At 39.1% G+C, this 14,288-nt stretch overlaps 2 protein-coding genes across 3 annotated transcripts in view; one reads left to right on the top strand and one right to left on the bottom strand.

Moving 5' to 3' along the window:
* The window catches only part of pcnt (pericentrin), a 52,877-nt gene extending 45,120 nt beyond the window's left edge, over positions 1-7,757 (bottom strand). For both annotated transcript variants that reach the window (XM_036569891.1, XM_036569893.1), the window contains exons 1-5: positions 7,581-7,757; positions 2,627-2,800; positions 1,304-1,492; positions 320-469; positions 7-102 (exon numbers count right to left, since the gene is read on the bottom strand). In XM_036569891.1, the coding sequence (XP_036425784.1) occupies positions 7-102; positions 320-469; positions 1,304-1,492; positions 2,627-2,800; positions 7,581-7,628 (657 nt within the window). In that variant the 5' untranslated portion in view covers positions 7,629-7,757. The remainder of the gene's footprint in view (positions 1-6; positions 103-319; positions 470-1,303; positions 1,493-2,626; positions 2,801-7,580) is intronic.
* Positions 7,758-9,587: 1,830 nt separating this feature from the next.
* zgc:112416 (uncharacterized protein LOC550509 homolog) lies at positions 9,588-14,237 on the top strand. Its single transcript, XM_036569917.1, has 9 exons — positions 9,588-9,836; positions 10,022-10,079; positions 10,760-10,833; positions 11,007-11,198; positions 11,762-11,873; positions 12,763-12,890; positions 13,004-13,179; positions 14,004-14,029; positions 14,132-14,237. Exons 1-8 carry the CDS (start codon positions 9,780-9,782, stop codon positions 14,026-14,028), a joined length of 822 nt encoding a protein of 273 aa, XP_036425810.1. The 5' UTR covers positions 9,588-9,779; the 3' UTR covers position 14,029; positions 14,132-14,237.
* The last annotated feature ends 51 nt before the right edge of the window (positions 14,238-14,288 follow it).

Raw genomic sequence — 14,288 nt, 5'->3', positions numbered from 1 at the left:
CAGTACCTTCTGAGAGTCCTCTATCTGTAGCTGTCGCTGGTTCTGCTGGGCTTGAGACAGATCCACCCATCCCACACTTTTACTGCGCAGGTACTCTTTGGCCTGAGAGAGAAAGATGCTGCAAGATTCATTTCAAGCAGCCTTCTAAGATCAAAACTATGACCAAAGTGAAATCAGTAGCAGATTTTATTTAAAGAGTTTATCTTGATCTTGTTTATAAAATCATAACACCTAAAGGCTGTAAAGTTGAGACCCTTCTAGCAGCTGCAACATTAGAGCCCCTAACCAACCTGCTGTAAGGCTGCTTTCTAAACCCTACCTGTTGTAGCTGCTGCTGCAGTTCCTGTATTTGGCCAGTCAACTGCTGGGCTTCCAACTGCACCTGGTCTCTGCTCATTAGTGCTGCCTGCAGGTTAGTACTCAGCTGTGAGATGATCTCATTCCGCTTCTCCACTGCAGCCTGTAACTGCTGCAAGAGAGTGAAAAATCTCTAATTCAAAAATATAGAATATGCAATTTTCTACCAAGCAATGTCTTAGACACATTTGCTTACCAAAACAGGTAAATGTGTTAAGCCAAGTGCCAGATTTCTGGCTGCATACTATTAATTACTAATAATATATTAATTAGTTATGAAGCATTTTTTAAATCACAACAGTGATTTAGCCCAGGACTATCATTATTCTATATCCAGTAACATCAATAGATATTTACACATTAATAATTCTGCTTTTCCAAAAACAATTTTTCCAAAGATCAAGGGTTTAAAATCTCAATTTTATTACCAGTAAAGCCTCATTAAAGCAAAATTCTTTTAAGTGGGGGTGGAATGGTCACATTTCAGAAGAACTGCTCTGAGCCTCCTTTTATAATTAAAACCCTTCAGAACCATCTGAAGATCCTTTGAGAAGGGATTTATGAAAACTGGGGGGAATGAAGCAAAAAGAAATCAAACTAATTATGACTAGAAACGTACAGTTGGTTGCTTTAGTTTTTCAGAGGAGCATGTAGCATGAACACAAATTAGTCCGTATGAACAAACACATCTAACCTAGTTTAGAGAATCATGTCTGTATGTGCTATTTTTGGACACTGGCATTTTGAACCTCTGTATAATTTTCCAGTTTTAGTTTAGTGCAAAAGTATATTTATCAACACACATTGCTTTGTTGTAGCTGGAATAAGACCAGCAACTTATTCAGGGTCAAAAATAAACAATGATAATGCTTTCACATAATAAATGTGGTAAACAGACAAGTTGGTAGGCACACAAAATGGCAAATATGTTTAATATACTGTATACCTTGAGCTGTTCTTTGCTAGTGTGCGTAACTATAATTTCTCCAAGAAGGTCCTGCGTCCCAACAGGCTGCTCTGCTGTAACCTTGTCACCGGGAAGGCAGCTCCATTCCAGGGCGTCTGCTTCATCTGTCTCCCTTCTATACTGACAGGCTGCTGGATCACCAGTGATGTCATCAGGACGTAATAACTCCTGTAGGGTTAGTCACAGATATGTGAAGGTTTACCTCTGCGGGCATTACTATGACTAAACGTCCTCAAGCTATTTTACTGTTGCTGATCTCTACATCCCTGTATTACAAGACACAGTTTGGCAAAAATTTGAAGTTTATATAATTTTCCCACTTTACCCCAAATGCACTCAATCAGCCAAGACATGTTTGGTATCCAACTTTTGCCTTTTTTAGTTTAGTCTTTAGAACTAGAGGTGCTAGGCTAACATTACTAACAAACACTTGAAGTCAACCGTCACCCTAACAGATCCATAAACACCTGCCAAAAATTTCTCAACCCGTCAAATCTGCATACAGGTCTTAATTCAGGGGCAAGAAAGGCAATGTGATTTAGAACATTGTATGACCCACTACGCACTATAAAACAAAAAAAAAAATATATAGCTAAAAGAAGGGGAAGTCGTTTTTCACCAGGATTACTTCTTTTCTGAATGAAATTTGGCATCACCCCATGCAAGATGACCAAAGATGTGGCAGGATGGCAGGATGCTGGTCATGTACTTGCAGCAATTGCCAGGTGATGCAGACCGAGGCAGAATGTATCTGCTCCTCATTTCTGCAGGTTTATCTTTATTCGATAAGCCACTTCTTAGTTAGTACTACTGTGCTATCACTACGTATCTGCATAGTGGCTTTTTACAACACTCCTCTTAAAGAAGGGGTAGTTATTTTAGATAGTTTGAGAGCGGAATATTACTAAAGCAGGAGGTTCTAGTTTTAGCTTAAATATGGTCTAACCGTGCCTTTTAACTAAATTTTCTCCACCCCCTGCTTTTTTGTTGTTTTTTTAACTTCATGCATCGACATAAATTGAAAGAAACACACGATCACAAGATAATATTTTGGCATGTGTTAATGGAACCATTTATTATTACTTATTTCCAGTGTTTGCCGTCACCGCAAGCCTAGCAAAATTTGGGCACAAAACACATCTTGGTTGATCAGCTCCTGAGTGGAAAATCATTTAAATGTGTTTTTTGGCCAGAATACGTTTTTACCTTTTCAAGGAATAATTACAAACAAGCAGTACACATTAATAACCTGAATTTAAACTTAACAAAAAAGCCAGTTTAGAGGATTATATGGAATCATACCTCTGAATCTTCCTTGCCATCCTGTTCATGGGAGTGGTCAGTTTGGGACTCCTCTAGGTGGTGCTCTTGCGCTGACCGGTCATTCGTCTGGACAGTCTGGCTCTTCCTCTTCGGCGTCTTTTTCTGCGCATTCGCACTGTCACTTTTCGCGCGCCGCTGTCTAAAGTGCGCAAGCTGCGCCACAGGTTGAGGGACAAGTAGAAAGAGAGGTATGTCAGGACGAAGTAGCAGGAATACACTATCAACATGCTGTCTTAAAGTAAAGGTCAGCCAGGTCAAAAGTGCAGACGACACTGCCCGCCAACATGTCTGCATCTATGCATTTCCTGATTTTCTAAAAGAAAGGGTCACGCCAGAGGCAAAAACCGAATGGGGGAGGAAAAAAAAGGCAATAGCAGAAGGAAGCCTCATCTTAGAAAAACTGGCAGTCCGTCAGTGGAAGCAAACAATCTCAAACATCCACAAGGATCCTCGTTTCGGCTTTTCAGAGCAGCAGAGATCTTCAGCTCCTAGAGGTCCGCATGTCTAGAAAAGGCGCAATTTCCAGTCTCTCAACAAGCCCTTAGAGAAACCATGGAATTTTCCTCACATTTCACAGGAATCTGGCTGAACACTCCCTTCTACAACCCATCTCATCACAGCTTCTTTAAGCAGCTTACTCCAGATTAGAGCACATCTGAAAGAGGCCCCCGTAGATGGTGCGCATCCCAGACCCTGTTTACATCACGACACGCCCATGCACCCATGGACTTATTCAGTAACAGGACCAGTCACTCAGCATCAGTCCACCCGTCAATCAAATGCACCCGATTCCACAATTTCTAACGAGAAATTACTTTGCAAGATCCTAGAACTCAAACGCTGGAAATGTAAGAAGAGGGAAAAACAGGGTGGAGCAAATCATGCAAATCACTCTTGTAAACAAGCAGACCAAAACATGGTCAAAAAGAGTTACCGCCCAGAACTGCCCCAGGTTCTCTTGCACTACTGACCCAGATTTTACCAGAAAAAGGCACGAATTAGCCTACAAGAGCAGGCAGTTCCGCTAGATTACATGCGCCCTCCTTTCAGCAAATATGTGCACAGCCGGTTTATCCTGAACCCACTGTCATGTCAGATCACACACAGCTGCAGCTGGAGCCTCAAGCATGAACCACAAACAGCAACTAAATCAGTCACATGTACTTGAGTTTTATGCATGTGTAATTTGATATCCTTAGAATAAGAACCACTGTTCAATCAAGTGTATTAGTAGATTAAATTAGAAGGTGCAGGTGTGGCAACTGAAGACTAATTTTTTTAAACTGCTCATAATATTAACTAATTGTACTAAACATACTGTAAGAGCCCTCAGTAACATCTGATGTCTGTAGGCAGAAGAAGACCATCATCTTGTTGTGAGCCAATAACATCAGCTAATATTAGCAACTCGCAGCATCATCAGACTCTGCTGATAAGATGCGCAGTGATTTTGAACATGGACCCTGATGATGGGGCAGATCCTTGGGAAGCTCAATATGAGGCACCCTGTGTTTAACTACATGATAATATAGGGTGGACCGGTGAAGCTGAACAACACACCATGATAAGTATTACAAAAACACAAAATCCATCTAAACCTTGCATTTTTATGACTAGGACTAATGAAATAAGAGGTGATAAACAGAAACTAAAATCACTGTGTATTCTGGGTAGCTTCACCCCAAATGTATTTTAAGCTGTGTGATAATTCAGAAATGACAATCATACCAGCCAGTAAACCACTGAGTAACCACAACTTTGAACATAGACAAAACAAGAGTAAAACTAAGTCAGCTGATATCATCACCCCCCCTTAAAATCAGTATTGGCCACAAAACAATCACATTACCCAGACCCTAATCTTGAAAAGACATTTCTTAATTTTACAGCTCAGTATTAAACTAAAAAGGCATTAAATTATACATAAAAACAATAAAACACTGACACAAAAGAATCCAGGCAACCTTTAATTATAAAGAAAAAGAAAGAAAACAAATGGGGCAACCTTAAAAGTATGTACCAACACTCAGCAATCTGAAACGTTCAGTGGTCTAATGGCCAGGTCTAGTGTCTGAGAAGGTCGAGTGTGCCATCTATAGGACTAGAAAGCCATGACCACGTCTGCTATACCCATGATAAACCAAGTTAAAAGGGCCCATATCCTATAATTATTTTGAAATTTTTCCCTGAAGTTTACTTGACATTTATGTAGGTTTACACATTAAAAAAAGCATTTTACAGGAACATGTATTTTACAGTCTTACTTCATTCCTTACAGTTAAACAGGCAGTTTAAGTTGTTGTGCCTTTAAGATTGATATATGTAAATGGTCCCTGTTCTGACTGGCTGCCCTGTATTGTTCCTCATGTAAAACAGTCTGGGCTGAAACACTTCTTGTATCTTCAAAGCTAAACTGTCGTAATACAAGTGGAGACACAAATGAAATGGTTTTCAAAATTACAAATACAAAACAGGCTGTTTGTGCAGCTAAGTGGCCATTTAAACTGCAAAGTTAAAGGCAAATTTCACTGACGTACTTTCTGTTCAGATGTTAAGGCCTTTAAGTGTGTTCTGATGTGAAATTGACTCATTTCCTTACAGTGGTGGTGATCAGAACTAAGGGTTGCAATGTCACAAATACAGACATTTTATTCATTGTCCTAAATGTAAACATCTTACGAGTTTTGCATGTAATGTTGATAATGGTTAGCTGGTGGGAAATCCAAAAAAATATTTTCTTTGGCAATTGTTTTGCCTTACACAGCCCTGCATGAACCCCTCCATCATGAAGAAACTTTTTAAAACATTTTAGACTAAAATTGTTTTCCAAAATTACAGAGAAGCTGTGTCTCATGCATCAGGGAGCGTATTTGTATAAATTTCAAGTAATAACTTTGCGACGCAGGTTTAAGAGGCATTAAATTCTTCGAACATTTGGTTCGTCACCACCAATGCAAACAAGAGAGCTGATAAATTTGTCTAGAATGGAGCATTTCACTTCAAAACTCTATGAATGAGCTTGTTTACAATACAGCCTTTAAAAAAAAAAGAATGCAGAATTGTAGAAATCAGTTGAATTCCCCTTTAACAATATACTCTGAAACATTACGAATGCTTATCTTGCTACATCACAATCTCACTTAAAAAAAAGAACATTTGGTTTTCCATGATTTGGGCCCTTTCAAAATAAACTAAAGAGTGAATCACTTCTAGCAAATTCTGATTAACTGCATTTGCATTCTGCAAATATGTAAATCCAAAGCTTTGGAGTGACAGAATTTGACTACATTTGCCAGATAATGATTTGCTGCTGTGATCTTCACACTTTATTTTGCCCCAAGCATCACGCGAAGCACCGACACCTATGCCTGGACTCATCCTAACAACTTTAGAGACACTCTTATTAACTCAGTTCCACCTTTATACAAGCAACTTTGTTAAACAGAGTAACATATGCTGTTGTGTCCTGGGTTTTATCATGCTGAACTGACATTAGTTTAGTTTATCCTTTATAAAACGGCTTTCTAAGCACGTTTCCTCTTGCTTTCAGGACACACAACAATCCCAGCTGCAGCATCAGCTTATACCTGGACATTTAAGACCTGCCAGATCAAAGGTGATTATCTGAATGTGAGTCATTATGGTGACTACAATGAAATAAAGCCCCTTTTTTCCAAATACTCTGGGGCTCAAAATACCACCTGAACACTGAACACTGTGTTGGCCAGATGTAACAAATAGCTACCAGCGTAGCAACGAGTAACGAACTTTTCCCCCCCTCAGTGTCTAATTTTCAACCAGCTTTATGAGACGCTCGGAGGACTGTAACCAGAGAAGCTAACGGACAATCAGGAATTACGTTCACTGGTGACGTTGAAACTAAATTCACCTGACGATCCCCAACGGAGCTTAAAGGGGAACTCCACCAACTTCTCGAACTCTACACAATTAAATGACTGAGATGTAAACGGTCATAGAGAGTGGTTTGATGTGAAAAGCTCCGTTCTAGAGAAACTCGCAGAGTCAGAATCGTCCACAGTGGTGGTGACAGAAACAAGAGGTCTGAAGAGTTGAATGCCTCTCAAAGCCTAACATTAAGATATCATACAAAACGGTTAAATACATGTTAAGTGATGTCTGACAATGATGACAGTAACTTACATGAAAGACGTTACGAGTCAAAACAGTCCCAAGAAAACTATTTTTTTTTTAGATATATGCCTATTTTATCAGTATGAACACTCCATAAAAACTCAGAAGACATGTAGATTTATTGGTGGTTTTGAATAACAAATAAAAGGGCTTTTTAGTGTTGTATACCACGTCCTATCACCACCGTTGTAAAAAATGAGTCTTTAAGTTTCTCTATAAAGAACCACTTCACATCACACCACTCTGAATGCCTCTCTTTACACCTCAAAGACTGAACTGTTCAGAAATTTTGAAAAATTGGCGGAATCCCCCTTTAACTTGCATTCTAAAAACTTCGTACTGAATGACAATATATCCATTTGAGTTACTGCATTTATACGGGTTCAGACGCCCATCAAGAAGCTGATTTAGTGCACAACCCGAGGTTTTCTTTTTTTATGTGAGCAATTCTAACAGCAGCCAACGGTAACGTGCAAGATATTCGCCAAAACCTACGTTACCCGTAACGTCAGCACAACCAAGCTGACTTCATCACATTTTACGTCTAGCCTAATGTTAGCTAGCAAGCTAGCCGTATCAGAAGTGTGCAAAAAGCAAACTAACAAAGCTCTCCAGCTCCAGCAGCCGGTGTAAAATAAACGCTGTGGTCAGTTAGCAGGCGAGTTTGCAGAACTGAGCCAAATCACTGACCCGGCTAACAGGTTAGCAGCACCAAACTTAGTTAGCAAACACAGCTAACCTGAAGCTAGCTAGCAGACTAAGGTGAGCACTTTTTACCCACCTTTGCTCTCCCGGCCTCTAGTTTCCGTTGCCTTTCATCTTGGTCCATCTCTTGAATCGGATGAGCTCATAGAGGCACAATAACTTTGACGCCGTCTGAAGATTTTGTTGATAAAACAGTCGCAAGTCTCGCTTCCAACTTCAGACAATTCTCGCTCTGGAATAACTGTCAGTACAAATTTCAACATGGCCGCGAAGCGCTGTTAGCCCCGCCCTTATGAAGTTCTCCGCGCCTAGTGGCCAATCAAATCGACGGACACAAACATTGTAGCCAATGAAATCGTTGCCCTGGATCCACGCACCTGTGCCATTGAAGACCCTCCTCTGTTTATACACAAAGTCTGACGAAAATAATATGAAAAAATGATACAAAGGTAAAGAACTGTAAATCCATTGTAATTATTTGATGAACCGATTTATGTACTGTTTGGGGATCGATATATATATATTTATATTCACGTACATTTTTTCAAACGGCCAATCTCGTTGTCGACTGGTCGAATGGGTGCCGCCCACACCGCCTATAGGAAAAGGCGCGCGCAGACGCGGGGAAAACAGTTTAACCAATAGCAGCTCAGCTGCTTTTCGCAGTCTCAACTGAAAACTTTTGTCTTTTTCGTATAGAAGCTTGAATACACCACGAAGTGTCTGGCTTCAGTTGTACAGACACCTTTTGCACAACAACCCCAGGGTGGGTTGATATTAAAGGGGAACTCCACCAATTTTTCAAAATTTCTGAATAATTCAGTCCCTGAGATGTAAACAAAGTCATTCAGAATGGTCTGACGGGCAGTGGTTCACTGTAGAGAAACTTAAAGACTCAGATCCCTTTCCAGTGGTGGTGTTAGGAACCAGGAGTCTTGATGTCTACCACACAAATACAGCCATTTTATTTATTATCTAAAACCACCAGTGAGCCTACATGTGCCTTCTGAGTTTTTATATGTAATGCTGATGATGGTAAAATAGTCATAAATCTGAAGAAATAAGTTCTTTGGGGACTATTTTGCCTTACAAATACAAGGCAAACACAAATGTTGCAATTTATTTTATTTAACCAAAACTATTAATGAACCTGTACATGTCTTCTGAGTGTTTACACGTTATGGTATTATAAAATAGTGGTAGAGTAAGATTTGGGTACTTTGGGTACTATTTTGCCTCATAACAGCCTCATATTAAAAAATATATTTAATTACTACAAGTTCACTTTTTCAAAAGTCTTTATACTTCTCTCTGCACAATTAACCAGCTCAGCAGGTCAAACTGCAGAAACATCTCACAACGAACTAATTTCAGCAAACCATAAACACTACTGCTCTTACTGGACAAATACCTTAGATTCAGGTAGACAATCAGAACGCAGGACCCTGGCAGCCAATCAGTGAGCAGCAATCAGCTAGCCACCTAGAGAATCAGCTAGAGAACATACTTAAATGTGGCTTTTTCTGCAAATTTTAATACACAATATCTATTTACATGCCGAGTTTAGCATATTGGGAAAAAATAAAGCACATTTACATACATCATGATAACAATTCAATTATAAGAGGAAAGGTCATGTACAGGTCACGTAAAAATGAATTATGACTGTTTTTGGTACATAAACCCATGTAAACATTGTAAGTGGGCATCGGAAAACATTAGAATACAAGAACAGAGTCGGAAATGGGGTCTTTAAACAAGGAAATACTGCTTTATACTTGCATTGATTCAGCTTTACACACTCTTGGCCTTTTCCCGAGCAGCTTCTTATATTTAAGCCTTCAGGCATTTGAGCACAAGCCTTTAGATTGTCTTTAAGATTATGGAAAACACACATCCAGTCTGTTTGGTCCAAACTTTTGATTGGTAGGTAATGAACATACACCAGGCCTCAAATCAGAGCAAAAGCAAAAAATGAATACAGTGAGTCTTTTACCTTTAAAGTCTAGAACTACATATCTCATTCAAGCACAGCTTGGCTTGTAACATGGCAACAGGTGTACAGGGAAGGGCCCGTCTCAGGAACACACGTATGTTTCTGGCAACGAAGAAATATAAAACAAACACTGGCATGTGAGGGAACATGAGTTACACTCGGACCTTTAACAGAAATATTGGATTTGATGCATGTTAGACAAAAGTATGTGTTATAACCTTCCACATTATGTGACTGATTTCGTGTGATTCATAGAACAAAAAAAAAAAGTTTGCTACAATGGTGGATCCAACGATTGACCAAATGACTCGACTGAAGCTAAAGCTCCTGGAAAAGGTGAGAGAAGTTCATTCATTCTATACAATAACATGTAAATCCCTATTTATTTAAAATACAGTTATTTATAATCTGTCATTTATCATTCCTGTATCAGATATCGCCAAACATCTCTGTGTTCCTTTACTTTGTGTTTGATACATGCAAATAATGATTTGTTATCATTTTTTATTGTCTGACATTAGAGACTGGAGAATGAGAGAGACGCTTATGGTGAAAGAGGAGCTTCTGCACTTTCCACAAGTAATGTCTACTTTGAATCCTTTCTTTGTGCTTTACTGTGCAGAAGTCAGAGACCACCCTTCTTTTTTATATCGTAGTCGAAACAGTCATTAAGTACAAGTTGTTTATTTTCAGCATCAAGAAAAAAGCTGAAAATATTTTTAGCAGAATTTGTTTCAGTATTTAATGTGTGCACTATGTATTTATTACAGCTTGCATTCTTGTCATGAGACTTGCTTTTAGTTTTTCAAAGAAATCTGCAGGGATATTTTTGCACAGTTCCAAAGTTCAGTCTTAGAAGTTGGTTGCATTTTCTGCTTCTCATGATACAAGAAATCCCAAACACATTCAGTGATGTTGAGGTCTGGATTCTGGGGTGGTCAGTCCATTATTGTGAGAACACCAGTAGCTTCTTTGTTTGATTAGCAGATGTTCTTCTTTTTTGGACTATTTTCTTTCAGTAACAGCTTCTTGACAGCTACACGTTTTTGTTATGTATTTATTTGCTAATTACTTTTCCCTTTTTAGAGACACTTTTTTCTATATTTTAACATTTGTTTATTTATGAGGTTAGTTGCATTTTCCACTGCTGGTTTTAAAGGGTATAATCTAAGAATTTTGATAACATAAACTGAATCAAAAATATGATTAATCAAACTATTTGCCCTCCTATGACTTGCAATCTCACTGCTTTGTGACAGGAAGTTATGATGGACAGACAGATGCATTACACAACGCTCTGAGACGTAAGAGAGACCTGCTGCGGAGACTGAGGGTACCATCATCACCTCACCATTAACAGCACTACAGATAATACTTACTACATGACCTGTTACTCTGACTATGACTATGAACCCTACAGTATATTAGCAGCTGGACCTGTTTTATAATGCATATGTCTGTGTTTCTGTGTGTGTGTTTCCATGTGTGTTTTTGTGTGTGAAACAGGAGCAGCATGTGTTAGAGGAGCTTGGAAGGCCACACACATGGGCTGGACCCCGCAGACAGCAGCATTATGAATCTTTCCCTTTACCTGCTTATCCTGTCCATATCTATCAGTCACCACCTCCTGCTGCTCTTCCTGCTGCTCCTCTACCCCCACCTCCGCCTCCACCACCTCCACGAATCATCCAGCACACTGTGAGACAATTTAACATTCACATTATTTATATGACGTCTTTTTATTTATCTTCAGTGTGTCCAAAAGTACCCAGACACCCCTTATGATCAGTGAGTTCAGCTATTTTAAGGTTCACCAACTGCTGTGAAGCAGTGGAACTGTGTTCTTCACAGTGGAACTCTGGAGAATACAACACATTCTCCATCAATCTGAAGAACCATTTTACCATACAAAGAATCATTTAAACATGTTAATTGTTCTTCGAGTTTTCATGGTTCCATATAGAACTTTAATAAAGAACCCTTGAGGAAAGTTCACATGAGGGGTGGGACAATGTGGACATTTCTTATCATGATATGAGTGACCAGAGTGGATAAGTATTATTCAGTGTTCCTCTCAGTACTGTAAAAATATACTGAAAATGTTTGTCAGGTGTGAATACACAGTTATTACACTGATAGCTATGATTATCATACCATACCATCCCTAGTTTATACTTGTCAGAATTTTTTGCATTGTGAATTTTCTTTTTAATAATTTAACTTGGTATGATTTTTAGTTCCATGTCTCTTTTTCTCTGCAGATTCCCCAGCAGCCCGCCACCATTATCCAGCAGCTGCCTCAGCAGCAGCCCCTAATAGCGCAGATTCCACCCCCCCAGCCTGTCCCATACAGATCAGGCAGCATTAAAGAAGGTAACACACTCATTTTTTACTTCAAAAGATACACTTACTTTATAGATCCACTGTATCCATCTGTTTTCATGTACATTATACCAGCCACCCTCTACCACCCTCATCATTGTCCAGCTTCTGACCACAGGACCACTGTAGATCACTTATTATTTCTCAAAACAGCAGTGATTCTAACATTACAGTGTGTGTGGTGCTGGTACCAGGGGCATAGCTAGATGTTTAAGAATAAGGTGGCTGGCCAGGGGTTACATGAAAAATACAAAATTACATATATACATAAGCAAGCACATTCACGTGCCTGGTTACTGAGCAAATTAGCCTATCACAGCAAGACACACAAATTATTAAACTCAACATCGTCATAGTTCAATGACTGATTGGTAATGTCTAATTGCAGATTTTCACCATAATGCGTAATCGAGGCTTTATTGGTGGTGGCTGACCAATGATGGTTGACTGTCTCACTTTCCGTAATTGGGGTGTGCTGAAGGGTTGCCATGCTTCATGCTAGGATGGCACTGGCCACCCCAGCCACCCACTGTCTACGGCCTTGGCTGGGACCCAGTGGTGTTGCTGAGTTTTTACACTCAAAAGTGTCACTACTAGGTTGATGGCGGTCCACCGCTAAAAATATCCAGCCAGGTGCAGCTCTGTGGAAATAAACTGACTCCTAATGATGTATGGCCACAGTCTCTACAGTCTCACCTACATACAGCAAACCACTTTTTGTTGAATTATGCTGAATTGACTAGTTTAATGTCTTTCATTGCGCATTCATGTGCATGTACCCTTTATACAAGTGACCTGTTGATAAATAATGAAAATCCTGTTGGGTAGTAGTGGGTGAGTTTGAAAGACTGACTATAATTTAAATGAATTTGATTCTCAGACATGGTGGAGCTGATGCTAATGCAGAATGCTCAGATGCACCAGATCATTATGCATAACATGATGCTAAAGGCACTTCCCCCAATGGCCTTCTCTCAGGGTGGTCCAGGGAGTCCGTACACAGGCCAGGTGACCTCTATCTAATTCTGTTTATCATCATTCCCATCTTATTTGATATGGTTGAATTGTTTATTGCATGTCAACAAAAGTTAATTGAGGATATGTACTTGCATGATGTGAAGGAGAACTTTATAAAGCCCAGGGGAGGCGCCATTCATCACCATCATCACTACAGCCCTCCACCGCTCCCTCCCATCCCTCCCAGTGGTTACTCAGCCTGGCCGGCAGGACGGGGTGGAGCCTATCAGCCATCCATTCATCATGTAACCGGCCCTGTGACTCTTCCCGCCCTAAACCCGTAAGAGTCAATATAGCATGCAATTAAAACTGACCAGTTTAAAGAAGAATTCCACTCATTATTTCCCCATAATGCAGTTTTTAAGATGTAAAATGTACATTTTTTTTTACAGTGATGGTGATAGGAACCAGAGGTCACAATATTTACAAGACAAATATAGCCATTTTACTTACTGTCCAAAAGACCAGCAAACCCGTAAATATCTTCTTATTTCTATATGTAATGCTAATAATGGTAAAATAGTGGTAAATCAGAGAAAATATTTTTTACCTTATATTTTTTTATATTTTTGCCTTATAATGGCCTGCATGTACTTCATCGAAGAGAATTTAAAAAAAATGTCCTAGGCCAAAGCTTTATCTCAAGACTATCATAAAATAATGTCACAGACATCGAGGAACGTATTTGTAACCATTTCACATGATAATTTTAGCTTTTAGAGGCATAAAACACTTCAGATGTCTGGTTCCTATCACCATCATTGTGGACAATACTGATTAAGTTCATTTTTCTAGAATGGAGCATTTCATATCAGACCTCTCTGAATGACTTCATTTACATCTTAACAATTTCATTATTCAGAAAATGATTAAAATCTGTGGCATTCTCCTTTTCCTAGGCACTATAGCATTGACGCTAATGACAGTAACGCACCTTTGTGAAAGTCCATTCACAAATCAGTTAATCAATCTCATTATTAAATGCAGGTATTTGTGTGTGCATACATAATCTCAGGCCTTATAACAATTAAAAATAGTAATTTTATGTTGAAAGCTGTGCTAAAAGATAAAAAGTTTTTTTTGTGCTTTACTGTCATCCTACAGAATGACCATTGCTGGACTGAAGTGAGGTAAACGCACAAGGATTATAAAACCAAATGTATTTATTCAAACATATTCAAATTTGTGCTCTGTCTCTGATACTGATAACATCTGCTGTTTATCCCTGTCAGCCCCCTCTCAACTTCAATGAAGATCAGAACTTGCAGGATGAACATTGCAGGCTGAAAAATATTCTTGTGACTGAATTATACTATAGAATAAAGCTATATTTTTAGGTTTGGAGTAAAGCTAAGTTGTTGTTTTTTGTCATCATTCAATATTGTATGT

Source organism: Colossoma macropomum, unplaced genomic scaffold (assembly GCF_904425465.1).
Source record: "Colossoma macropomum unplaced genomic scaffold, Colossoma_macropomum, whole genome shotgun sequence".
Lineage (NCBI taxonomy): Eukaryota > Metazoa > Chordata > Actinopteri > Characiformes > Serrasalmidae > Colossoma > Colossoma macropomum.
Note: the sequence above shows the minus strand (reverse complement) of the source record. Positions and strands in the feature narration are given on the sequence as shown.

Coding starts and splice junctions, on each gene's coding strand:
- zgc:112416 (XM_036569917.1), top strand. CDS start 9,780: ATGGTGGATCCAACGATTGACCAAATGACTCGACTGAAGCTAAAGCTC. Junction 10,080..10,759: donor AGCTTCTGCACTTTCCACAA/GTAATGTCTACT, acceptor GCTTTGTGACAG/GAAGTTATGATGGACAGACA. Junction 12,891..13,003: donor GGAGTCCGTACACAGGCCAG/GTGACCTCTATC, acceptor CATGATGTGAAG/GAGAACTTTATAAAGCCCAG.